The sequence below is a fragment of the Pelecanus crispus genome, chromosome 10 (assembly GCF_030463565.1).
Source record: "Pelecanus crispus isolate bPelCri1 chromosome 10, bPelCri1.pri, whole genome shotgun sequence".
Lineage (NCBI taxonomy): Eukaryota > Metazoa > Chordata > Aves > Pelecaniformes > Pelecanidae > Pelecanus > Pelecanus crispus.
Genome location: NC_134652.1, coordinates 37,744,481 through 37,771,424, shown reverse-complemented (window position 1 = coordinate 37,771,424; position 26,944 = coordinate 37,744,481). Strand labels below are relative to the sequence as shown.

The 26,944-nt window shown below is 51.1% G+C and overlaps 1 protein-coding gene across 1 annotated transcript in view; it reads right to left on the bottom strand.

The window, feature by feature from the left end:
• COL13A1 (collagen type XIII alpha 1 chain) overlaps positions 1–26,944 on the bottom strand; it is a 97,319-nt gene that overhangs the window by 28,619 nt on the left and 41,756 nt on the right. Inside the window, exons 9-29 of the mRNA XM_075717969.1 lie at positions 26,553–26,579; positions 25,413–25,439; positions 25,277–25,303; positions 24,953–24,979; positions 20,970–21,035; positions 17,028–17,144; positions 16,221–16,262; positions 15,331–15,357; positions 14,525–14,560; positions 13,312–13,374; positions 12,682–12,708; positions 9,064–9,108; positions 7,279–7,311; positions 6,407–6,433; positions 5,707–5,769; positions 3,599–3,652; positions 2,490–2,576; positions 1,734–1,787; positions 1,483–1,527; positions 763–831; positions 167–190 (exon numbers count right to left, since the gene is read on the bottom strand). Coding sequence (XP_075574084.1) covers positions 167–190; positions 763–831; positions 1,483–1,527; positions 1,734–1,787; positions 2,490–2,576; positions 3,599–3,652; positions 5,707–5,769; positions 6,407–6,433; positions 7,279–7,311; positions 9,064–9,108; positions 12,682–12,708; positions 13,312–13,374; positions 14,525–14,560; positions 15,331–15,357; positions 16,221–16,262; positions 17,028–17,144; positions 20,970–21,035; positions 24,953–24,979; positions 25,277–25,303; positions 25,413–25,439; positions 26,553–26,579 — 987 coding nt within the window. The remainder of the gene's footprint in view (positions 1–166; positions 191–762; positions 832–1,482; positions 1,528–1,733; positions 1,788–2,489; positions 2,577–3,598; positions 3,653–5,706; positions 5,770–6,406; positions 6,434–7,278; positions 7,312–9,063; positions 9,109–12,681; positions 12,709–13,311; positions 13,375–14,524; positions 14,561–15,330; positions 15,358–16,220; positions 16,263–17,027; positions 17,145–20,969; positions 21,036–24,952; positions 24,980–25,276; positions 25,304–25,412; positions 25,440–26,552; positions 26,580–26,944) is intronic.

Here is a 26,944-nt window from a genome sequence, read left to right as displayed (position 1 = left end):
AGATCGGAAGGCAAGATGAGCTCTTCCTTCAGCTGTCAGCTGCCCCAACTTTAGCTCCCAAGAGCAATGGCCAAATGTTTTAGCTGCACCTAAATTGTCAGGCCACCTGCTTAGGATGAACGTATGGCTACTTGCTTAAAAACACACAGCAAAGCTAGGAACTCACCATCAAGGCCAAAGTCCGTATTTCCTAGAAAAAAAAGTAAAAGAAAAAAAAAATCAAAAAGGAAAAAAGCCATTTGAAAACTAAGCTTTTTCCTGGGGGTGGTTCGTTCTCCACTAACGTAATGCCGGCTCAAATGAGCAAGGAGCCTACAAAATGAACAAAAGCAAAAAAAACCAGCTCTGAGTCCCATGGGGCTGTTATTCTACGGTTTCTCCTTTTTCCAAGTAGAACCCAGCCTCACCCAGAACTGGGCACAGCTGCTCAATCACTGCACACCATCAGTGCATACTTCCGAGGAATTTTTGCCGTGCTTTTATCCACCATCTACCCAAGCCATGGCCCACTCTTGAGGGGATTCGCATGACCTCTACATCCACACCAGCATTAATAGATAAACTAAACAAGGTGCACGTGTATTTACCAAAACACTATATGCAGTGAGCTGTGGGATGAAGGGGACTATGGAACCACCAAGTACTTCCCTTCACTGCTACTGCCAAGGAAGATGATCTACATTGTTCCCGGGTTTCTGCATCCCCTGGGAAACAGTAAAGCACCCAGCAGTCACCTCATGGGACAGGAGGGCAACTGCTCACCTGGAGAGCTTCACTGATGTTGCCATCATAGTCCATCATTTCGTCCTTCCCAGGCTCTCCTTTGGGGCCCTGCAAAATACCAGATCTTTAGCCAGGGTTTGAGGATCACCCTTCCCATGGGGTACTCAGAGCTGTGGTGACACCCAAGAAGGGTGATACATCAAGAAGGGGTCTCAGAGGGGCCTGTTTCATGAGCCTCCAGTTTTTCATTTATTGACCAAAGCTCTTGAAAGTGCATTTCATAGAGGAAACGCTACCAAAGTGTAGCCAGATGAGCCCAGATCACCATGCCATGACCATCAAGGCTGGCGGGTCTGGTAAGTGGTGAAGTTGAGGCCAGAAGGCAGGAACTGGATTGTCTGACTGATGTCAGATTTGGGCACACACCAAACACTCTCCTGCTGCCCTCTGCTGATATGCCAAGGGCCTGAGTTCAGGCTGGGCTGTCCAGATCCACCTCCTCCTACAAATGAGCCAAATGTTCACCCTGATGTGGCTTGGAAGACTTTTATTCCCCTAAGGTGGGGGGTGTCTTCTAATGAGGGTATGGAGTGGAGAAATGGCCTGTCTCAAACTTAGCCATTGCCCATCACTTTTAGTGATGGTGAGAACATCTGTCAAGAAAGCAGAGGCCCAATCTAGACTGTCAGTGTGGTCCCACTATCCTTAGAGCCCTTTGAAGAGCCAAAATTCTTCAACTGTTAGTGAAGGGACACCTACCCTTGGGCCCATGGGTCCCTGGTCTCCCCGTGAACCGGGTTCCCCCTGTAACAAGAAGAACATGCTGTTAGCAAAGCCCATCCCTTCACTTGCTTGAACTCCAGGAATTGCCATTCTCTGCTAGTCCTCTGGAGCAGTCTGGGACTAGACAGCTCAGTTTTAAAATGCACCTTTTCAGCTAAGTTTTGTAGTGTAGGAACAAATTTGCAGCTACTGAACCTGGAGCTGGGTTGTGCAGAAGCACTCTGTACCTTTTCCCCCCGTGACCCCGCAGCACCAGGCCGGCCAACATCACCAGCTTCTCCCTGAGAGAAAGAGAAAGGGAAAGGGATGGGTTTGTATTGCATGGAGGAGGTGTGACTCCACTGCTGGCTTTGCATTTCCAGGAGGAATAACTGCACCAGCCACGTGCCCCTGCCGTGCCCGCATCCCCTCAGGTAACCCAAATCTCCTGCCGTGACTTCACACCAGGTGCCCTTCTCTTCTACCCAGTGCAGAGGGAGCATTCAGCATGAAGGAAAGCACCCAATTCAGACCCAGAGTAGGGGCTGTTCCAAGCACGTATGAGATGGGACCTCAGATTTAAGCGCTCTTGGTGTCCTTTGCCAAGGGGCAGGATTTCACTGCTGCTGCTTCTTGAGGAGGTGGAAGAGAAAGGGGAGAGGAGACTTGGAGAGCCTCCGTCCTGCTTCCCCGTGTCCACCCTGCCTCAGGTACCACAGGGACTAGAGGCTGCCCTGGATTCCGAGTGACTGGTTTCCCACGGAGCCTAGAGGGGAGGTATTTGAGCACAAGGAGGGTATTTTCCTCCCAGAAACACAGTTTACAAATTCTCCCACCTTCAGCATTTAAAACAACAAAACTAAAACACCCTGCAGAACCTGATATCCCTTCAGCAGGTAATCAAAGGTGGGCACAGATGAATGCAACCTTTGCCCCTTCCAACACACCTCATGCTGGGCACGACCCCTCACACCACGCAACTCGCTGGAGGAAAAACCACTCACCTTTGGTCCAGGGGGCCCGGGCAGACCTGGAGGGCCAGGTTCTCCTTTACCTCCAGCCAGGGCATTCTCAGCATTTCCCTTCTCCCCCTGTTTGCAAGGAAGAACAAGCCATGCATCCCAGTTCAGTCTCTCCATCTCTGTAATTCCATTTGCCAAACTGTTGGCTCAGCGACACAGGGCCCAAGACAAGGTCCATCAGCTGGCCTCTTGATAGCCCAGAAACGTCGCTGCTCCAGAGCCACCAGCTGTCCAGGAACCAGGCCAATATCATCCTGCCTGGGGGCTCCGCCGAGAGCCCTGCCAGCGGTCACAGCTATCGCCATCCCTCTGCCTGCAGTGCTGCTGCTCAGCCCGTATTCCCCAGGGCCATATAAAGCTGCCTGTGGACAGCCCTCATCCCCCAGCCTCCAGTTTGAACACGACTCTTTTCTTCTACTCTTGAAATTGAGCTGATAAAAATTCACCTGCTGATGGCTTTTTTGGGGATGGCTCCCTCGGGAGCTGTAGTCATCAGCCAGATAGTCAGCCCTGCAGACCCCATCCTTTGCACAGAGGCAGAAACAGGAAAGCTTTGCTCGCACCGAGCTACCATTACACCCTCATCCTTTCCTGAAATGGCCACTGTCATCCAGCGCACTGTCCCCTTTCCCAAAGGAAAAGCACCCTGTGAAAGACTGACTTGAAAGGTATGATTTCTACCTATTTTCCAACCCAGCGCACAGCAGCGCCGCTCCCAAAAAGCCCATCTCCTCCTCACACACAGACCTCGGAGCAGGAGGGAGGCTGAAATGCCATGTTACATGTGAGGTCATGCTTTTAAAGGGGGACTACCGGCACACGATTCCCTGCTCACGTTCCCAGGACCACAGCCGCCCCCTCGCTGCATGAAAGCAGGCGATTCCTCCCAAAAAGGCACCCTTTTTGTGGCCCCATCACATCCCTGGCTGGGGTTTCTTATGCTGACATCCAGCCCAGCTCTGCAGAACGTGCTGCTCTGCCCTGCGACAGTGACCTAAGAGTCCACGAGCTGTGCACAGCTGCCACAGGAGGGAGGAAGGAAAGGGGATGAGAGTGCCTCCCCCCCAAAAAAAATCAGAGAAGATACAGACCTTCATGCCAGGGAGTCCAGGAATCCCAGGGTCACCAGCTCGTCCCTTCTCACCCTGTTGGAAAACCAGACATGGTCGGGCTGACTCTGCAGGCTCTCTGTCCTGGAGGAGCAGCCAAAGGATGAGCTGCTCCTGGTTTCAAACCCTCTTTCCCTTCCCCCGGGGATTTTATTTTAAGCATACACAAGGCATCCTCCAGGAATACCTGCTCAGGCTAGTGAATGTTTTCTCCTGTTCTTTTGACTACCCCTGCACACATTTCTCTCCAAAGGTAGGGGAGTGGGAAAGGGATCCAGGATCCCCCCTGTGCATCTTCCTTATCACCCTGGGCTGCTAAACCCTTTCCCCTGTCAGCCCTTCAGCACAGGCTCTCCCCATTCCATACATCCAGGGAAGAAGTTGTGGCCCAGGGTGAATTTTATTTGGAGTGCAGGACTTTCTCCGTGCCCTGACAGAGTTCAGCTCTTTTCACAAAAATGGTCCACTGCTTGAGTCCATCCCAGTTTTCACACCTCCTCCTTACACTGTGAATTACACTGCTTTGCTTTGGCAAAGATCTCACAGCCAACACTCCCACACCTGTTCCTGTTCCCTAACTCCAAATCCCAGTCTCATCATGCTCGTAAAAAAAAAAAAAAAAAAAAAAAAAAAAGTGCCTCAGTTAGCAGCCGAGCTCTGTGACATGCAGTAGTGGTGAAAAGGAGTGAAAACAGGAGTGGCAAAAATGGCAAAGACAGAAGAAGATGGTGTAAAACCCCTGATACAATGCCTAGAAAGCAAGGCTGGGCTGCGGGAGGCACCATGAGGTACGGAGGATGCCGCAGGGCAGCGAGCAATGGAGGGCATCCAGCACCCAGCATTCGCTTGGCGAAATGACTTTTTGCTTAGTTCACCATGACATCTGGGATCATCTTTTGAATATTGGGGCTCAATTAGTGGTCTTTATGTTGAACAGAACTTATTCTATTCAGCCCATCCCATCCAGCTGCTAAACCCATGGCTTCCAGCTACAGCGTCCTGCACGGGAGTCTGCATTTGGCCAGGACAGAGCGCGGTATCAGAGGTTTCTGTCGCCATGAAGAGACGTTTCAAATGCATCATCAGAAAAAGGTGCGTCCTTACCTGCAATCTTCGCACCTCACACCTTAACAACTTGTACAGATTACAAAGGGCAATTCAAAACCTCTTTCCCCCAGCAGGTGCCTAGCTCTCTCCACAGCAGCAGCACACCAGATCAGCAAGGCTAGCAAAGAGCTCCTCTTAGTGCCATGCTGTTGCCCGCAGAGCCCGGTGCCGCACACCAGTCTCGTCAGAGCTCGAGGGCACACATCTGACATGCAGGGGACTTGCATCAGTGCTCCGGGAACAGACATGCACTGGTGGCTCCGTGGAAAATAATTAACAAGCAGCAATCTTATTTTTTTTTTAGGCAATTCTAGAGTGCACTGACCCCTTTCTCCAAAGTAATTTGGCCTCCAGCCACCTGTAAGGCCCCCCACCCAGCTTTCCTCCCCTGCCAGAGCAGGCACATTGCTGCCGCAAATTAATGCCTCTCTCCCTGGAAAGAAAGCAAACATTTGCAGGACCTCATGCCCAAAGAAAAGATTTGGCCTTTGGGGTTTCTGTAAGAATATCATCACTAATCCTGTCCCAGGCCTCTGTGAATCCCTGATTCTGCCTTGCTCAACTTTTGGTGTCCCACTTTTCATTCAAGGACCAGTTTGCAGTACACAGGCCCATAAGGGCTACTGAAAACATCCCGCACTGCCTGAACAGAAACAGATTTCTTGAGGAGGGAGGTCAGATTACTCAATCCCTGTTGAGAGTGTTATTTCTGGAATCAAAAGATGCAGCACTGTCCTTAGTTGTTCCCAGGACAAGACTACATCCCAGGCATCTCACGCTGCCCTGCCTGCCACCAGCCCCCCACTTCCTGCAAGCAGGAACACGCAAACACGCTTCACCAAGGGGGTTAAGAGCCAGAAAAAGACACGTAATCCCCTGCAAGCACGACAACGCAACACAAAGCAGGCTCCCGCCAGCTCCCGCTCGCAGGGAACACAGCACAGCACTGCCAGGACACCAAGCCCAAACACGCAATGTCCTACCCGCTGCCCCCTCTTCCCTGGCAAACCTGGGGGGCCCATCCTCCCTGGGACTCCAGGGTCTCCCTTCGTGGGGAAGAAAAGAGACAGAGAACGTGTCTGTTATATGGCTGTCGCATGCTGTAACATAACCCGGCCAGCCTCCAACAAGAGGAGCCAGCTGTTCAGAAACCAAGCCGGCTGCTTAGTGATGGAGAGCGATGGGGTATTTTTGTACCGTGCCCGCCACAGGAACTCAAACCAGGTCACGCTACACTGCGACACGGGAGGCTGTGCAGGGCAGTTCATATGGTGCATGGCAGCAGAACAACCCCCTGCAGTCACACAGGAGGACTTGTGGTGGACACAGAAATACTGGGAGGCAGAAGGGGACAAGGGAAGGGGGAGAGGGAACAGACTTGCTAAGCCAAGTGTGCTGTGCATGTTTTGTGGAGTAGGGAGAAAAGGAGGAAGGCAGCTGGAGGGTATTGCCCGTCAACACAGACATGAGCAGGAGGGAGGGAATCTGTTTGCAGTATGGTCCCTCTCTCACTTGGCGTCGCTGTATGCTACCACCATTTTGCTTACGCTGGCAGGTGCCATTAGGGCCTGGATTTGGGCACTAGGAAGTACAGAGCCATTCCTCAGCTCCTCTGGGAGGAGAAAAAAAATATACACAAACAAACCAGAAGTGCAGGCTGCAAGCAAAGCCTTTTGAGAGTACCTTTTCTCCTGGAGTCCCGGCCTCGCCCTGGTGAGGAAGACACAGGAAAATAAAGTGAAAAACCAGGAGGAGAGAGTACCAAACCTAGAGCTATCAGAGCCGAGGAAAGAACATTCATCTGTGGAGACCTTGGGCTTGTCAATCAGGGCATGAGGATGCTTTAAATGCATATTGCTATTTGTGCCTGGAGCTTGTTTTATCTTCCTTAGCCAGCTCCTAGGCTGCTGTAAGAAACCAGGCCTCAGACAAGAGGCTTTTATGAAACTGAGGAACCACCTTGCAGTATTTCAAGGGAAGGCTTACCAGATACAAGGGAGCATAACAAGGCAAGACTTATCTGCTGGCATTAAGGAATTTGCCTACTCCGAGCTCTGTGCACAGGAGCAGAGCAAGGCTGCGGTTGCAGCTGGGGTGGGGGGAAGCTGTGCTGATACCAATGTCACATAGAGGAGGAAAACCCTCCCCACCAGCCCTGGAGATAACTTCTTTATTTCTGTCTCTTTCTCCCAGCAGCTGACGGGAATCAGGACAACAGGGAATCAGGACAACAGCTCATTGTCTCATTGCACATCCTGGATCCCCGGGGTAACTGCCAGCCCCCTAAATGTGCACCTGGCCCTTTGCTCTGTTGCCATCCAGCTACTGCTGTGGATTATCACGAGTTCACCAACTTCTCTGCCCGGAGAGTTGTGGAGTAGCAGGGGTGCGGCTGGGGACGGGTCTAAGTACCTCTGGCAAAAGCAACAGCAGTTCTGACATTCCCCTTTAGTGGGAGCTATCCGACCATTTTCCTGTGCCTTGTGCTCTCCTAACTCCAGCCCTTGCTCTTAAGCGTGCCCTACTCAAGCCCTTGCAGTGCAGGTAGAACTGACCTTCATCCCTGCGCTGGCCATCCCAGGAGCACCCTGGCAGAGAGAGGAAAGACAGGAACACCTTGTTTGAAATGAATCGGACACCAGCTTTTAAAAGCAAAACAGCCAGGTGGAACTAAAAAGGCAAAAATCCACATCTTTTCCTTTCCAAAACTCAGAAGTAAATGCTGCAACACCACACAGCACGCATCCTCCTTCCCTGTGCAGGTCGTTCACCTATGGCAGTGGCTCTGCTTTCCAGAAAGCTCCCCCAAAGGCAGACTTCATGAGCACAACCCAGTCAAGACGACCAGATTTCCACCCGCCCCCGGTTTTAGTCCTGCGAGTGAATCAAAGGCCAACAAGCAGAACAGCGTCAAATAACTGAGGAATGCAAAGACAGACTGGGGACCAAACACCCAGTTCAGCGCTTGATCCCAGATACATCAGCTCAAGCATCCCGAGAAAGGCCAGCTCGTACCCCAGAGCCTCGGTCTTGCTATTTCCCCTCATTCTGTTTTTATCACAGAAGACAAACCCTGCAGTAAAATGTTTTCAGGAGAGCTCTGAAGCCAGCCACCGTAGGGGGGAAAAAAAAAATATATATATATTTCCAAGCACTGCAATTCAAGCGTCATTCTGCAGCGCTGAGCAAGCCACCACCATGAGACCACGGAGTCCGGCCTGCCCTGCAATCTGAGAGAGGCGTTTCGAAACCCCAGGAGGCAGCTGCTCCCACGGGGACAGTCACATTTCCCTCAACAGCACTGATGCAAAAAGCAGGTCTTCCCTATCAACCCTCTGCTCTAATATCTCTATATGCCCTGTGTTAGTATTAGTTAGGTCCTGGTGAAAAGGTCCAGTTACAAAAGCAAATATGAGGGATAACGAGGGTCTAAGGAGAGGGGAGGAGGTGAAGTGGTGTTAGAAGGTGGGAAATGAGAGGGGCTGGGATGTAGCACATGAGGCAGAGAGGAGGACTGGGAGCCGAGTTCAAAGTGAAAAGAGCTTGGAAAAGTTCAAACAAGGAGGAGTGGGGAGCCAGAGAGCAGCAGGATCATACCTCTCAGCTTTCTGAAACAGAAATCGGGGACAAAGCTAAAAAACACAAGGACAGAAGATGGAGATCAGGGATTCTATGCAATAAAAGGGGAAAAAAGCATTCCAGATCGTCTCAGGGGTCAGTAGGTTTTAGTGAACACGGGCTAGAGTCGTGAAAGGGATTACATGCAGCAAGTGGCTTGGGTTAGGCTTTCACAGTGCATTTGGGTTGCCTGTTCCTCGCTCTTTGGCCTTTAAATGGCAGCGAATGCAGATGATGTTATTTTCTAGTACTTATCCTAAAACCGCAACGCACACACATGCAGGCTTGCTCACACACTGACCCTGATTCATCGCTGCATTAGTCCAGGTTCACGCTTGCATAACCCTACTGATCGCCGGGGGCTAACGCACATGGCTGAAGGTTGCAGCGGCCACTCGGGACCCCGAATTTACAGAACGCCAATTCCCTAGAAACATCGGCGATTGGCCTCTCCCACTAGCGTGAAGCATTAAGATCCTGATGTTGCAAGACAGCATCAGACCGGGCATGCCATTTGCTTTGTAAAACACTTCTTCCCCCACCACCTCCTTCATAAATTAGGCCCTACAGTTTGCAATTTAGAAGCAGAAAGAATTCAGCTGAGGATAGTCATCGACCAACAGACACACACACAAATCCAGGTGACGCTCGCGCATCAGGGACAGTCGAGTGGTACGGGTGAGATCAGGCAGACAAGCGTCACTCCGCTGTTTACAAGGTACCTTAGTGCCATGTCTTCCTGGCAGCCCTGGCATGCCTCTCTCCCCCTGGAAGCAGAGCAAGAAACACAGAGAAAGAGAGCAAGAGACACGAGATGAGTCCTCCCGGGGCTCTGCGAGGAGCGCCCAGGGCACGGGTGACGAGGAAGCCTCCTGGGTGAGATGGGGCACGACCCCTTTTCCCCACCTGACTCTCACCAAGCTGGCTGCCCCAGCCAGGGCCGTTTCCCATCCGCGGTGCCCCTCGAGCCTGTTGCGTGCAGCAGGACCGACCCTGCTGAAGTGCCACAGCCACAGTGCTGGGAACAAAGAGAGTTTCCGCATCCCGCTACCGCAGCCCCTGCCGTGGCATTCTGCGGGGCGTAGTCGCTGCAGGCGGAGTGACTCCCTATAGCATGAACAAACTTATCTGGAGAAATAGGGAATCCAAGGGTTGCCTTGCGTTGTTAGCATGAATTTTATCTGGTGGTAAATGGAAAATAAACCACCTTTAGACAGTCTGCTTACTGCTGTTATTTTGTTCCGGGTGTTTAGCCCTTGCTTGGAAGGATTGTTTAGCAGGGATATATAGAATCATAGCATGCTTTGGGTTGGAAGGGACCTTTAAGATCATATAGCCTGACCCCCCTGCAGTGACCAGGGACAGCTTTAGCTCAATCAGGTTGCTCAGAGCCCCATCCAACCTGACCTTGATTGTTGACTATGTATGTGCCTTTTTTAAAAGCACTTTTTGTAATTGTGGCGTCCTGTGAACTATATTTGGTAAAATATTAATACCATCCTATACATGCCCTAAGCAGTGTGAGCACCTCCTGCTCTAAGCAGGATACTTAACTATTGTATTTGCAGCTGTAAGAAAAATAAAACAGTAATTATGAATGTTTTGTACTGGAGAAGTGGGACCACTCTCTGTCCCTCCTTCTCAACTACGCTCCCTGGTTTTTTTTTTTTTCTTTTCTTAAATGAGACCGAGCAGAGAAGCCCAATGCTTTCTGCCGGGAGGCACCCACGCCGCTCACAGAGCAGCCCTGCACATGAAAGTAATTCCCCATCCCAGAGGCTTTCCTGGAAGAAACTGCCTGCCTGGAGAGCAGTTTAATTATTTAGCCCTGCAAAAGCAAAGCCTCCTCAGTGAGAGGGAGCAAGGTAGCCCCTTACAGGGGGCAAGTTACAGAGCAACCACGCTAGCCTGCATTTTCTGATGATGGGCTCAGCTCGCCTGCACAGCCCCGGCTGGCAGCGGCAGGATCACACAGGCACTAGGGCTAATTAGAGAGCAGGAGCAACAAACATGACACTGCACCATTAAAGCGCTGAAAGAAACCCCAGAGCCAAAGCCAGAGAATAAGCAGGAAAAACAACTCTGCAGAACATCTTTAAACCCTTATGTATTTGAAAGCCATTGTAATACAGTAAGTGCCCCCCTGGGCTGATCCCTTTGTGATCCCCGGCGCCCTTTGGGCCGCACAGGGTGCCACAGCCGGGCAGCAGCAGCCCACCAAAAACAGCACTGGAACCGCACAGCCAAGCCAGAACCTGGGAAACATCACCAGAGGTGGATACGAAAGGCAAAACGCCCAGCGCAGGTCCCCAGTGGGATCCAGGAAGGCAGTCAGCATCTCCCAGCTCTCCTGAGCTTCATGCTGATTTAGGAAATAACCTCCATGGCTCCCCAGTCTCTCTGGAAGAGTTAGGCTATGCCTCTCCCCTCCAGCATAGAGAAAACCTTCTTTTTTTTTTTTTTCCCCCCCTCTCTCCCCTGACACCTGGTGCGAGCAGCTTTATACCCACTCGGTGCCAATCATGACAGAGCATGTCCCATGCTGATCAGCTCCTTAGCAATATTGGCTACAGGCTGCCAATTAAAGCCAAGACCCTTTCCTTTTTTGCTCCTTGCTGTGAAAGGCAGATTATGAGGGGGTTATTGAGCAAGACTGTGGGCAGTTTTGTTTATTGCTCTTTCCTCAGAGCATGAGAAAAAGCCTCATCCTAAAGACCTTTCCAAAAAAAAAAAAAAAGGAAAACGTCAATAAAGCTGTTCAGATGACCCAGGTGATCACACTGGTTGTCTACTAACCTGCATGGGACACAGATATAGGCCTCAATATGATCAAAGTACAAATGGTGGCCACAGAAGAGAATAGCTAAGGGAGTATTTATGTTGTGCTGCATCTGTCACTGGGTGGGCAGAGGTTATGAAATGCCCAAGGGGGCTGTGTGAAGCCAGCAAGCCTCTTCGGGTCTGAAATGCTCTTCACCGCCAACAAAAGCAGCGATACTCTATGCAAAATGGGTCACTACGGCTAAACTAGGAACGATAGCTTTTGTCCTGCGCTCCTCAAAACGCAGAGGAGGTAGAATCTAGCCCAGGTAATTGGCTCCAAGGGTGGAAGCATCAAAAGCCTTCCAGAGTCCCAAATGATCCTCCTAGGCGGGAGGAGGACAGAAAGAAGCAATTTCCAAAGGCAACAAACGCATGTGCCGTGCGGATGTTCAGGAGCTGCTACTGGGTGATGTATGGCTGCTGGTTTAAGGTACCTCTGCACTTCCATTTCAATTCCTCCGAGCAAAGAAGAAAGGAAGGCGAGAGGAAAGTGATCCTGACAATAACAAATGAATGTCTGTGCGTGAAAGAAAAGGCTGCTATGGGACTGGGGAGGCGGCCCTTTGGAGCTGCAAGCTCCAAACTGATGCTCCAAACTGCAAGCTGCAAACTGATGTGAAAATGGACACGGCAGAACCTTTGGCCTTCACGTGCACTGCGTTATTTCTGAGGAGGTATTGTTTTCTTGCAGGAGGACGATCGCTGCTGTTCTATTCAACTACTAACCCAGAGCCTGCATTCCCGAAGAACATGTCTTTAAACTCGATGTAACGCATCCATGTTACGTTCTGAAAGGGGCCTTTTCTCCCTTCAAATAGTAAATCCACCCAGATGGAAAAAATATAGAAAGTGTATATGCTGCACGATAAATGAGATGCATGCCACATACTAAATACTTGAAATGTACGTGTCACTGTTAATGCCTTTCAAAATATTACCGGACCAGTCTTTTCTCATGATGTTTAAGATGTATGGCATGACACAGTATGCTCTGACTGTCATGAACGCTTGCCAATGTTGTAATGTTTTAAGCACTGTCTGCGTTGAGTAATATACTTTAAATATATGGGTACAGTAAATTTCAATCAAATAGATAACATCTGGGCATAGACCATATGAGCCTGTAAAAAGTGTCCAGAAACAGACAGGAAAGCCTGGTGCCAAACCTCAGCCTGAGTTGCAGAGTTTGAGTGGATCTGATGCGTCAGCTAACCAGATTTTATGAGGAAAACCCAACCCAGCCCATCAAATGGAGAGATGTAACAAATCATTAGCAAGCTTCATAGTCAGAGAAATATGCCTTTGGTACGAATCGAATTCCACCAAATGGATAAAGGCTGCTTTTATTGCCTGAGCTTGGAGTGTCTGCCTGTGGTTAATCAGAGCACAGATGTGTACTCCATTAAATACCCCACAGAGCTGCCTCAGACCCAACTTCCTCTTACAACCCATCAGCCCAAGGAGCAGTATCGCCCTGATGATCTACCGCGGTAGAAAACCGTATTTCTCATGCCTACCTTTATGCCAGCGTCCCCTTTTTCACCCTGCCCAGCGAAGAACAGAGAGAGAGGAAACAGAGAGGGACAGTGAACGTGAAATCAAGCAAGCATACAATTGTAACAGCGAGAGCCGAAGAGAAAGTAGCCGAAGTGGGGAGCGTGCGATAAATGCAACCCCAGGCCTCCGGAGAGAGCTGGCTCCTGAGGATAACATGGTACCAGCCCAAATTCTGGCTGCAGCCCACCCCTCCCTGGGGACGCAAGGCTGTTTATGATGCTGGAGGTCGCCCGTACTAATGCTTCCTATGCGTTTTGGGTGTAGGCAAACCATCAATCCATTTCATGGACCAGAATATCCTCATTCTCCCATGCAAAAGCCTCTAAAGGCTGGCTCAGTTTTGTTCTTTATCTGGGGCTTGTGCAGGGCTGCACCTGGCTCTGGTTCAGGACAGCGGGGAATCGCTCTGGCCAAAAATTCCTCGGGCCCCTTACACAGGAGCAAGTCTTTCTGTTTACGTGGCTCATGCCAGGCTCCAGAGAACTGCCTCCAGCCCCTGACCCTCCGTGTTCCTTCAGCACATCTCTCGGCTTGGCTGCCACTTATCTGCCCTTGGGAGACGGCCCTGCTGACTCTTTGGTGAAGGTTACCTTGGGGCCAGTAGCTCCGGGGAGGCCATGAGCACCGGGCAGGCCTGACTCGCCCACCTCACCCTAAGGAAGAGAAGAAAGAAAACAGAGGAAGAAGCAAACACAGTGAGCAGCAAGAAAAGGAGGCTGTGGGAGGACTGGAAGGTCAGCAAAGGTGTGAGAGCGATGCCCCGCACAGAGGTGCCCACCACGCACCAAGCTACCATCTGGGTCTCTCTGGGAGAGGAGCACCATTCTGCACAAAGAAAGATATTCCGGGTGTGAAACGTATGGATTGAAGGGAACAGAGCCTGTATCATATCAGAGCTAACACCTTTGCTCAGCTCTTCACCCTCTTTTCCCTTTCCCCTGACCCACTCAGCAGGGAGGATTTTCTCCCCTACTTTCATCCATTCCTTCCACCTTTCCCAGAGAAAGGTCACAACCTCGGGCTCATTCCTCCGAGATCAGTGCAGGCTCTTTGCTTGGTAAGTCAATTAGCCAGACAAGTTGTTTCATGTAAGAGGAGCTCGTAGGAGAGGCCCTCGCTGCGAGGTCATTGCGGGGACCCCCTCGCTGCTGCCGAGAGCCGCCCGCCCAACAGGATGGGCTCCTAATGGAAAAACCGACGGGTCGCTGGAAGAAGAGGCAATAAATTGCGTCTGTCTGCAGGAGTGGGCTGTGGTCCGCGGGGGCTATAATTTCCACTTCCTGACATAACAAAAACTTCTCAGTTTATACAGAACTAATTAAAAAGCTCTCAGGTCTTGCCATTTTGCTCACAGAGCACCCATAAAGCAACGTGGAGATAACACGGGACACAGGACTCCCACCTGCTGGGAACATTCGCCTTCCCCTTCTCCAGCTAACATCTCTTTAGCCGTATCTCTTCTTTCCCCCTCTCCCCTTTGATCTTCCTTTGTGTCTTTTCCCCGTCTCTGTCTCTTCATTACACCCTCTGGGCTTGACAACCCTGCTGTTAACTAGTGGCTGCTGAAGACATTTGGGCATCGCCAGCTTCTGCCTTTTAACCTGGAGCAGGATCGACTCTTTCCTGCTTTATTCCAGAGAGCAATACATAGGCAGGGGATCTGCGGGCCCATGGCAGCCCCATGTTCAGCGGGAGCAGAGCTCAGCAGAGGGCTCCAGAGGAGTCCAAAGATTTGCAGCCGTGATCCCGTGAGGCATCAGTGCACCTGAATTCATTTAACACTATCAGAGCTCCCCTTCTTACCTTTCTGCCAGGGTATCCCTGAATCCCAGGATCTCCCTGCAAAAGGCAAAGAGACAAAAGAAAGTGAGGCTTGGCCTGAGAAGGACAAATCCCTGCCCTTTTCCCTGGGGAGATGCTGGGATGGAGGGGCATTCCACAGGGAAAATTCACCTTTCGCTCAGAGTGACCCCGCTGAGTCCCTGACCCGTCAGACCCGTGGGTCACTGTTCCCCGCGCTGGACCGAGCCCTAGCAGGGAAGGCACGATAAGCACTGGCAGCTGGATAACTCCTGCCAGCCCCGTGCCCCAGCTCTGCGGTTCCTACCTCCTCACCCTTGCTAAATATCTCAAATAAAACCAAAGCCGGGGGGGGGGGGGGGGGGGGGTGGTTGCAGCTGAAAAACAACAACAACCACCACCACCACCACCCCCTCGCATTTTGGCAAGTGAATAAATGGGAAACTGTGGTGGAGTTAACAATAGCATTGCAAAATCAGTTCCTGAAGCGCTGGTAAATGCTTTGAGAGTGGAAGAAGCCAATAAAGCTGTGTGTGTGGCAAAGGATTTTGCAAGAGGGGCCGATGAGGCGTGCCTTGCTCAGTCAAGATGCAAGTCAGACGTGTCGCCTGGACAAAACCCATGAGTCAGCACACGGGCCGGGCCCCAGAGGCAATCCTGAGCTGGGTTAAAAAAAATCTTTCTCAGCTATTTGATGTAACCTCCTTTCCCCCTCCTCCAGCCAGTTAAAATGCACACGTCTCTCCTTGCCAGGAGCGTCTACCTCTCTGTTTATCACCTTGCTCCCTCTAAGTGAGGCCACGTCTCACCTTTGGTCCAGGAGGCCCAGGCAAGCCCTGTAGATAAAATCAAAACAGACACTGAAGTTGGCAAATGTAGACAACGTTACACGGACTGCAGAGCGATGGGAGGTGCTGAGTGCTTTGGTTTGAAATGCCCCTTTACAGAGACGATCGGCACTGCTAAGCTCAAACATCCCCGATCTGTTCTTCATGTAGGTGAATACTGTCTTAACCCACACTCCCAAATAAATTCACACCCATAGCACTCCATCCCCCCCAGGCCTGGTCTCGCTGAATCTGAAGACCAAAAAGCTGCTTTGCCTTATGCATTGTGCTCCAGATTCTTTTCCGTTTCTCTGGCTTTGCTTGGGAAACTTGTTCCCAGCCCCACTGTGCAGCTCTGGAGTAAATCAGGCCTTTGCAGCTTCCTCTGACAAGCTAAATAGAGAGAATATATTAACAAACAAACCACTTGTGGTTTTAAATGAGACATAACCAAACAATTTACCTGATAGGAACCATGAAGTATACCGGATAGGGGTATATGTAAATATAAATAAACAAAACATCTATGCAGGAGCTGCCTTCCTGGTGCGAGCAGACAGAAGGAGAAAACTACTCTAGATACGCTCTGATGCCTATACCACCTTTGGTGTTGCCTGCTCCTAGCAATTCAAATGTTTAGTCATCACATCCTCGGCTCCTTGGAGCTCAAAGACAGCTGAGAACGCTTAGAGGACACCCAACCCCCGTACTGTGTGTGGAGAGGTGCTTTTGCTTCAGGGGACAAGACTTGCTTGTCCTGCTAGCAGGCTTTGAAAACTCTTGGAGAGGAAAAATCCTTTCACACTGCAGTCGCTGCAGACCCATGTTTCTCCCCGCAGCTCCCAGGAACGGAGCTGGTTTCTGGTACCCACCTTTCCATCTCTGCCAGGCTTCCCAGGTTCTCCCGCTCTGCCCTGTTGCAAAAGAGAGGTACATCAGCAGGATTTCCTGCCCCGGCCCCTGCCATTTAGCAATGGTGTTACTTTAAATAGTGCTTCTGTTTTCGCCCTCCTTGGCTGCTCGCTACCAGCCTGAGAACAGGACAGGGACAGGACTTCAAAGAGGTCGCAGGGATTCTTATCAGTCAGGTTTCTGCTGTGAGCAGTCTAATTACACCCCACGCGTTACTTCCTCCCTGTGACCGTCTGCAGAGGCTGAGGAGGAGGAGGAAAAGGGTCTGGTGTCACCCGTGCACACGTGTGTGTCCAGATAGCAGCAGTGCAGGGCACGCACCTCCACCCTCCCTCCCGCTCCCCCTCCTTCCTGGGAACTTCTTCCTCCCCGCACATCCGTGTCCCCTGCAAATCTCCTGTCCGTGGCTAGCTTGGCTTCAGAAGGGGCAACAAAGGCCAGAGGACATTGCCTGTGCCTAGGGAAAGAGGAAGCAGAAGGCTTTTTTGTGGCACTTTGGGACATGGTTTAGTGGGCATGGTGGTGTTGGGTTGATGGTTGGACTGATGATCTTAGAGATCCTTTCCAACCTTAGCGATTCCTAGTTTTTTCTTTCATTAAAAAATAATCCAGCCACCAAGCCAGGAAACATGAAATTATGACTCTTGCCTTAATTGGTTTAGTGGTGGACTTGGTAGTGTTAGGTTAATGGTTGGACTGGATGATCTTAAAGGTCTTTTCCAGCCTCAATGATTCTATGATGATTCTATGATTCTAATCAGACTTACAGGTGGCCCAACTGGCCCGGGCTGTCCTGGAGTTCCTTCGGGTCCAGCCGGTCCAGTGGGCCCAGGTGGGCCAGGAGGCCCTGGGGGACCTTGGATTCCTGCTTGTCCTTGTTCGCCCTGAGGTTCATTAAAACAAGGGGTTAATTAGCAGGCAGAGCAAACCACCGGCCCAAGGCGCGTCAGCCTGGCTGAAGCAGAAGAGGTAGAAGCAAGTCCCAGGTTAGTGCCAGGAGAGGTTTCCAAGAGCGAGGCAGAGCCCCGCTGAGCACAGCCGGGCTGCCTGGGCGGCAGGAGCCAGCACCCTACGGTTTGCAAAGACACCGGAGGCCACCTTGTCAAAGCTATCTTTAAAAGGGATCTCCAGGTGACTGAGCAGTCCAAAGACATCTTTTTCTCTGTGAGTCACTCAAGTACAATTCCTATATTGAAGCCCAACATCTCTTGAGCTTCTCAGGAGGCTTTCCAAAGCACTTGACAGTCATATGCAAAGCAAAGCCTCCCGTGACCACACTGGCGCTTCCAGGCAGAGCCACAGTGTCTTACCTCAGCCTAGTTTTTTTCCCCTGTGCTATATTTGTTGGACAACACTCCCTCTGTTTTGCCAAGGACCAAAAGTAGAAACGCCACAAAACCAAAAGAAAATAACACGATCATCATGGCATTTCTGGAGCCCGCCCAAAACAGGCCCATGTACGCCAGGCAGAGCCTGTTTTTGTAAGATTTAACAAGCCAGCGCGTGTGGAGCCACCTGCCATTTTAAGCTCTCTGAAACGGAGCCGTTTCAGCCGGTTCCTCCCCAGGCCCCTCAGTAGCCATTCGGCGCCTGTGGCTCATGCCTCAGCAATGTCATCTGGCCCAAAGGACCTGGACTTGGGACCAAGCGGCGCTGAGGAGACAGTGGGTTGGAAGCGCCACGTTTGAATACCAGACTGCTGATCTATAATTGATGAATCCAGCAAACTCCTCCGGCACCGTGGCACCCACGCTAGGCTGTTAGTCTCACGGGCTCCCTTCCCATTCCCCCTCCCTAGATAAAATATCACAACATCCTACTGCTAGCGACCCGATTTAAATTTGAAAAACTCTCCTTAGTGGGTCCATGGGAAGCTAGAAATCAAACACGGTCATTTCTCAATTATAAATCGATGGGTGTGCAGTTTGGTCTCTGCTGCATTTATCCTCTCTACAGCCTTACACACCGCTGCTGGGTAAAACTACGTCTGCTCTCACGCTCTTGTGTGTTCAGGAGAAGGCAGGAAATCTGTCCCCTGCGTGTCTTCCTACCACGTGTGCTGTTTATCCTGGCTGCCTTTAGTAAAACATGCAGATACAGGGCCGTTTGCTTTATTTAGAATGATAAATGCAAGTAATAAGCTGCAAATTTCATCCCTTCTGCCACAAGCTCTATTTAAAAGAAAATTTCCAACACACGGGCCAGGCTCACGGGAAGCTCAGTCATGTGTGGAGCAACAGGCCTTCTCCTGAAGAGAGCCGTCGCCTCGCCGCCCGACCCACAGCCTGGGCTGGGAAGAAGGTGCCCTCTCTTTTCCCCACTTACAGTGGATCCTGGCTCACCCTGTGGCCCACGCGAGGGGACCCAGTATCCTTCCTGAGCTTCCCTATCCTCCATACTCAGTGCTATTCAACAGTCCTGTAAAAGGTCTCGTAGCTTTTAAGTTTGGGAGGGAATTTGGATCCAACAACGACAAGAGGTTTGGAGGACACTGGAGTATATTTCTAGATTCGCTCTTGCCCTGACCTCTCGGCCCAGCTTCAGAGACTTCCCTCCCATTGCATCTTACAGCACCCCTGCCATGGGCGCACCATGGGAAGGCAAGGGGGGCTTTGCCTGTCTCCCTTTGGCTCTCCCTCCTCTCTTCCCACCTCAGCCGAGCTCTGTCAGCCCAGTCCATGCTCCAGATTTAGGGCACTGGAAATGCAGCAACAGTGGTGGGGACGAGAGGAAATGGGCTTAAGCTGCGCCAGGGGAGGTTTAGGTTGGAAATTAGGAAAAATTTCTTTACGGAAAGGGTGGTCAAGCATTGGAACAGGCTGCCCAGAGAGGTGGTGGAGTCCCCATCCCTGGAAGTGTTCAAAAAAAGGGTAGATGTGGCACTTGGGGACATGGTTTAGTCTAGTCTACCCTTGATTGGTTTAGTGTGGACTTGGTAGTGTAGGTTAGTGGTTGGACTGGATGATCTTAAAGGTCTTTTCCAACCTAAACGATTCTATGATTCTATGATTCTAGGGAATGGCTGGAGGGAGCTCACCCAAACTCCCGTTGGCGTTGCCTTTGCTTCACTGTGTCAGACAGGGCGTGCTTTGTGTAAGCGAGAGCCCGTCCATACAGATCCCTAAACACGCAAAACGTTATTTACCACATCATTATAGTCTTATTAATGCATTAAGCACAAAAAGACCGCCACAGATCCAGCTGGACGACAAGTGGATACAGTAAGTTGGAGATCAGGTGTCATTTTCATCAGTTGTCATTCTATATTTTCAGCCGTTGACTGGAGCTACTTTTCAGTTCTTTTAAACACCAGTTTTCCGATTGCGCCTCAGCAATGCAACGCTTGTTCAGCCTCCTAACACAGGTCTCCACTGAGCTCACGTCTCTGCTAAGCCCAAGCCCTTGGGCAACGTACTCTTGCTGATGTGCTCAGAGGCAGCAGCAGGACTTTCGTCTCTCAGGCACCGGTGCTAACATTTATTTTGCAGCCTCACGTTTTTTTCTTAGTATTCATATGTCGGGCTCCTGGAATTGCTCAGTGCTGGCAGAGCCATAGAAGCGGATTACACTTTGTTGCACTTAGGGAGTGAATATGGCGACAGCAAAACAGATCCCAGCAAAATTCTCCGGTGAAGTTAGCCTCTGGGGACAGAGGGAATTTGCAGCCCTGGCTGATGACAGGACACGGGGCAGCTATTCAAGTTTCCCACTTCATCCTGGATACAAACTCCAGCTTTCAAAGCCTTTCCGAGAGGTCAGTCCTTAGCCTGGCTCTTCGGACTGTTGCTTTGAAGGGCAACGGGTGCAAGCCGCAAGGCTTTGTGCGGTGCGAACGCTGAATCAGTAGAAACTGAATTGATGCCATGGGCTCAAGTGATAACGCCAGGGTTTTGCCAGCACTGGGCAACGACCAGGCGCCTCGTGGTAATGGCCTGTATTGCAGACTGCAGTTCCCTGCTAGCATCTGACTGTCTAGACAGGCAGCGGGGTGACAAAACCCTGCCACTTAATACAGGGTGCCCGGCACACTTCAGCAGGGCAATTACAGCCGTTTGTCCACGCAGGAAAGTTAATCCCAGCTGATGGAGCGAAGGAGCTTAAAGTGGGCTCATTAAAAGCCACATGAACTCTGACTATGGACACTCTCATTCACTATTCATAAGTCCCTAATTCATTTTATGAATTCATTCCCAAAATAAACTAAAGTAAACATGAATTACGGCCCTGGAAACCAAAAGAAAAGTGTTTACACAAAGATTTAATGCAATTTAATGAAACCATTATAAGAGCTTATTTAAACACATTTTCCCAAGTGTCTCAGACTAGACTAGCCCTCAGAAGCGTTTGCCTATTCATTCACCTCAGTTAAATTTCACAGACTTTAGCTGCATTTCAGCAAGAGGTTTCTAACCTCTTCTGGAGATTGAATATGCAGGAACTGACTCCTTAAGGTAGGAGACTGCTTGTCGACAGTCCCAAGAACAGTTTCATGGCCCATTTCTTTTAGTTAAAAAAAACAACTGGCTTCACGGCAGTTCTTTTTAGCCACATTATCACATCAAAGATTTCCTCCACTTCAAAGAAAGTCCCTCAGCTCTGCCGGAACCTCTTGGAAACCTCTCTGTAGGGGAAGAAAGACAGGTAGCAAGCTGTTTAATCGCAAGCATCGAGGTAGGCTTAGAAACGGGCAATGAGGAGGAGAAGTCTACCTGGAAAGTGCGTCTCTTTATGACCGGAGGTGGAGCCAGCCGCACCGAATTGAGGAGAGGCAACAGCTGAAGAAGATCAAACCAGAAGGTCGCGGGGCAAAGGAGGCCATTAGGGCACCGAGAGTCAGAGAGCAGCCAGGGGAGAGAACAGAGAAGAGGGGAACAGAGAGATTGCCGTGAAAATAAACCCCCACGAGAGCGCCGCGCACGGCACGGGTCCCTGCCGGCAGACCTCCCAGCTCCTCCGCGCCGTGCACGGCTCACAGGGGGGCTTGCTGCGTGCCAGCCCCGGCAGGCGCAGGCTGACCGCTCGCCCGACCGGTGCTCCCACCGCACAGAGCTTTTACCGCTTTCTCTGCTCGGAAATAAAACTTACCCGGGGGATTTTTGACTGCAAGACACCCCCCCTGCACTGGCTCTGCTAAGCTCTCCAGTGACAGGACTGTTTCTCTTAATTTCTCATCATCAGATTTGAGGTAGCTATCAAAACGCCAATTTTCTCCAAGTTTTCCAAGTATGGTTTCCTATTTCTTTCCGTCTTCCCTTACAAGAAACACAGCGTATCTCCGGGCCTCACCCTTCCTCGGGGCGTGGAAAGGAGCGGAGAGGTGCCAGCCGGGGCGAGCAGCCCGCCTCATGGCCAGCGAACAGGTCCTGGTGTTGTTCATTTAGCTGAGCAGACACAGCCATCGTGGCCAAGGGAGGAGACTCTGAGCCTCGAGCAGGGTATCACCCTGGGAGCCTGTGCTTTGCTTTTCCTTGTTTAACAGTAACATCAGCCTCTGACTGCTTATAGCCAGGAATGCTGCCTTAGGGCACAAAGCTGACCCGGACACAGAGAAATCAAATGCTCTAAAGCTCAGGAGCATTTGTTCATCCTTCTGCTGTATCCAGTTTCCACTTGCACGCATGCTGCTGTCAGCCTGGCACCCACCGTGCCGGCTCCAGGCCCAGGAATGCTCCTCTGGCCTGATCCACTTTCCTGTTCCTATCAGTTTTCCATTGAAGCTGCTCTTGATTTACACATGCAGAAGAGAAAGAGGCTTTCTGTGCTCAGGCACAAACCCGTGCCCCTGTGAGCAACATCCCCCCTGTGCGAGCTGTGCGCTCAGATCTGAGAGGTGCGCCCACAGGTCTCCCGCTGCAGTACCCGTATGCATCCAAGCAGCGCACTTTAACCCCTCTAAACATTGCTCTTTGTGTTTGCAGTGAGAGCAGGGATCCAGTCCTGTTGCAAAGTGAAGCGGTAACCCAATATTGCAGCATCGCCCCCCTGTTAATCAGGCGGTTGCGTTCAAATGCACGGATCCAGACAGCCACAAGCTATCACAACAAAAGCAGTGCTGCTGGAAAATCAGCTCGGCTGATTTCATCTGAAGGAAATCCTTCTCTTTCTAAAAGACAGTGCAGGAGGCCCCATAGCTCAGGAGAGCGTTTGGGACTGCACTGATCTTCTCAAGGGGGATGTTGCTGTAAATGCCCACGCCCCCATGGCTAGGGGTGCCTCGCACAAGTGATCCAGACCCAGCTGAGCTGGCTTTGCCTGGCTCCTCAAGTGCTGAAGTGTTATCTGAAGTATTATGCCACTTACAGGGAAGCAGAGGGAAGGATGCTGGAAAGGATAAGGAGGAAAATGGAGAGAAGCAGTCCTGAAAACAGAGGTGAGACAAGAGCCAGCAATGGATTCAGGTACAAGTGGGAGAATTTGGAGAAGAAACCTGAAGCCTCTTCCACCCAGCTCCTGCTCCCTCTGTGTCCCAATGGCAAGTTTTTTTTCAGAAAGCTGCATGCAATATTTGGATTTGCATCAGAACTGGGTCCCGTCAGACCATTACCCACAAACCTTTAGCGTAAGGATCTGGTTAGAGCGCAGGGCTGCAAGGGTGGTACTTAGGTATTCCTAGGGGACAGTGAAGACACACGACACAAAGGGGGTCACAGTTAGACAGACAACATTTCTGAGAGCAGACGGAGCACGGCTGGTCCCCCTCTTCCCTGGGCTGAGCTCCCTTCCCCAGGGTGGCATTTTGGAGCAGCTCAAACGGCCAGCTCACACCAAATGGGTAGCCCCGTGCCTGGGCTCATCCCTCAGGGCATTGCAGGCCATACGGACTCGTACAGAAAAAAAAAAGAAATAGGAAACTACAACACAAGCCAAGGCATACATCCTAACCTTACATTTCCTTCCTAAGAAAACAAAGACGAAACAAAACTGAAACAACATCCCCGTTCTTTCAGGATGCTGGTTTTCATTTCCTCAGCCAGAATATCTGACAAAGGACCTTGTCAACCAGTAAAGCAAGAACAAACTGCAAGTCAGTCAAATGTGTAGCACTTTTACAACAACTCTCATCCTAATTTTCATTTTGGGAGGAAAAGAGGGAACTGCACCTCTGTTGGCTGATTTGCGCCTGTGACTAGATCCTTTGGGACATCCCTCCCTTGAGCTGATCTGAGGACAGCCACCCTTCCCGTGAGCATGTGTCTGCCTCGGAGCGACTCACGGGCTTTTTAAAATGTTGAGCTTGCTGCCTCATGAGACCAGAAGTACCTCCATGAGAGCCGAGGAAACATCGCCAGGCTTCGCTGGGATGTGGGGCTTTGCACCAGCCCTTTTCCCCGCTGTCACAGCCCTCTGGCGTGTCACCCCGACCCACCAAACCAGCGCGCCTTTGCCCCCAGGCCGGAGCCCAGGCTACTCCCAGGGATGCACAATCCGGATGCACAATCCGCATCTCCCTTTCCCAGCGTTGCTGCGGGTCCTGCCGCTGCTCTTCACCTTGAGCACTGAGGACAGTGGGAGCCAAGGGCTGCAACACGAACCCAGGGCGCCTCTCGGGTGAACGTTGTCGTTAGCTTCTTTTTAACGTAACAATCTAGTGAGCCAGTTCGCCCAAATAAACACAGCTGAGCAGCTATTATTGTACCAGTACTGGCACATACCGACGGCCCCCTTCTCCCTCCCCGCCAGCCGAGCTCCCCTGCCTCTGCCGCACAGAGCATCCAGGGCCCCGCTCCCTCGGGGCCAGGGACCAGAGCCCAGCTAATTGTCCAGAGGCTCGTCAAAAATAAACAGAAAGCCCTTAAGCCTGTCTCCCTGTACACCCAGACTACAAATTCCAGCCACTTCATATGATGTCGTTCCAATGCATTTCCAGCGGATTTTCAGCACGCCGGTTGTTTTTAGAGCTGCTTACATTTTACCGCTGTAATCCCCTCGAACCCCACGATGTACCCTCTCCTCTCTTGGCTGCGGTACGTGCCAGCCAGGCCAGGACAAAGAGGCAAGCGGGGCAACGTCCTGGCTTTCGTTAAATGGTTGCTGGCATCAACCCTCCCTTCTCCACCTCTTCTTTGCAGGCAGAAAGCCCCCCAGGCCTGGGGGGCCAGCGTGGGGACCGGCTCACCAGGGACCAGCCAGAGCACCGTGGCCAGGGGCGGTCAGGGTTACTTTTGGGCAGGGAGCACAACCCTTCTCCTTGTCTCTATGGAGAAGAAAAAGGGAGGAATGACGGTAGGGTCTCTCCGAGGTCTGCAAACCCCACACTGTTCCTGGCCACGCAACCACAGCGGAGCCTGTGGAAGCAGGACGGAGCTGGTGCAGCAGCACGAGGTGTGAGTGGGTGACCTCTACTCCTCCAGAAACCCCAGGTTTTGCTGGGTTTTGGGGTGAGGACACAGACCTTCCCCGCTCCGGCACCTTCCCCTTCCACGGGAGGGTCTCCAGGAAGCAGCAGTGACAGCATGTAGCTGGGGTCAGCCCCGGTGGGCAGGAACAGACCAGAGAACTAACATCCCTCCTGGAAAACCTTATCTGCTGCTTTTCTGCGAAACACATCAATCAGCCGAGCGCTGCGCTCGGGGCCCCGATGACGCATCTTGTTAATGAAATGATCTACATTTCCAACAAAAAGCCATTCAAACGAAGGAGGATTAACATGCAGGAAGGCACGGGACAGACGATAATAACGCTAATGACTTACCCTGTGCGGGTACTCTGCACATTGACCCTGTGAAAGAAGGGGATTAAAAGGAAAGAGTTTAAACCACAAACAGAGGGGACCAAAATAGACACACGGGGTCAGATCCAGAAGGTGTAAATCATTGTGAGTGCATTGAATTGAGTGCAGCTATGCCATTTTGCACCCAACAAGCACCCTGCCTCCTGTGCCCTCTCCCCAGAGCCCTCTGCTCTCGCGGTATTTCTCAGCCACTCAAAGTCAGGACGAGCAGCACCAAGCCCATCGAGTCCCTTCCCCTGCTCACTTCTTACATTTCATTTTCAACACGCCTTCCATTAAAATTACCTTTTCTCCTTTTTGTCCTGGAGGTCCCTATAAAAGAAAAACCATTTTAAAAAGCCCTCAGTAAATGAAGGAGTTCAGTGCATGCGAGGGGAAAGGGATTATGAGGAGGTGCAATTGCAAGAAATGGGGTACTTACGGGTTGTCCCCTGGGACCTGCAGCACCCTTTAAAGAAACACATTGTCGTGAATGCGAGATGGATTCCCGTTTACAGTGACAAGAAGACAAAAACTCTCAGCCTATGGAGTAGGTGGAAACTCAGCTTTTAAAAACAATTGTGAAGAAAAGTTCCCAAGAGAGATCTGGGTTCCCTTTGTTACTCTGGAGGAGTGAAAATGCACACATGTTCTGGCTGCGCCGCAGGGGGCAATTATTAAAAGGAGAGGGGGGAAAAAAAATCATCAGGAAAACACACCCTGATCGTTCCCGGGACCTCAGTTGACAGCGCGTCTCCTCGGCTGACGCGCTGGGATGGAACCAGAAGCAGCCAGGGCTGAAGCCTGAGCTGCGACTGCCTGAGCTCGCGTTGCGCAACGGGGTGGGTGGGTGGGTGTCAGCTCAGCCCTCCGCCGAGGAGCGGGGAAGGGGGATCTTCAACATGTGCTTGCCAGAGGGTCACGCTGACGCTCAGGCTCAATAAACAGAATTAGCAGCAGAAAACATTCAGCGTTTCAGCGAGCAAAGGTGACTACAGAGCTGCTAGCTTGGCATACTCGTGTTTGGGGATTTCATCGTCGGAGATGTCGAGAGGAACGAGACAACATTTGGGTTTCCATCAAGTGTGGCCTAAGTTTATCATTTTCAACCAAAAGCATTTCAGTACGATGTATATATGAAATAGAGCTTCAAGAGGGGAAAGAAAGATATTTAACACAAAAAATATGCTTTTTTTTTTTTTGTTAGATAAGTTGAAAGCTGCCAGATGGGTTTTCAGAAAACTTTCCATCAACTTTTACTTCTGCTATGAGGCCAACCACGAAAAATGTCAGCTCCCAGAGTATATTTAAAGAACGTAATTGCTAACTGCAAGGAAAACATATCCCATGCATAACTAGAGAGTTGCTGTTGTGACATGATGAATCTGATGGCCATGATGTAAAAATTACAGACACGAATCCCAGCACTGCTATTATGAAGTTACAGAATTAGGGACACGGCTAGTGCGTTAGCTGAACTAGGATCGCTACCCTGCCTATGAGCTCGTTTCCAGCTGAGAGGCAACGTAATTTCAAACCAACCCATCACCCACAGACAAACGTTTTTTTTTTTTTTTTTTACCATCTCCCCCTTCTGTCCAGGATGACCCTGCAAAAGAAAAAAAACATGCCTCAGCTTTGGCCATTGCAGTCTCTAGAAGGTGTTGGCTCAACCCGCTTGCCCCTTGCCTCGGGAGGTGCCCACAGTCACTGTACTTTGTCGAGGGAGGTGCCATGCTGTGCGCGGGGAGCTTCGCTCGCACATCTAACAGGACACTGCTTTCTGCTACCCAAAATGCTGAGAACAAAGCTCCGGAGGATGAATACGGGGTGCAAAGCCTCTACGGGGCATGGCTGGGACATGGTTAAGCCCTGCTTAGGCTGGCTGAGCAGCTACAGCTGAGTGCAGTGCCCTGCGCCTTGCTGGGGCTCGCATGTGAGTCCCCAGAGCAGTGTAAGTATGTAAGTACAAGT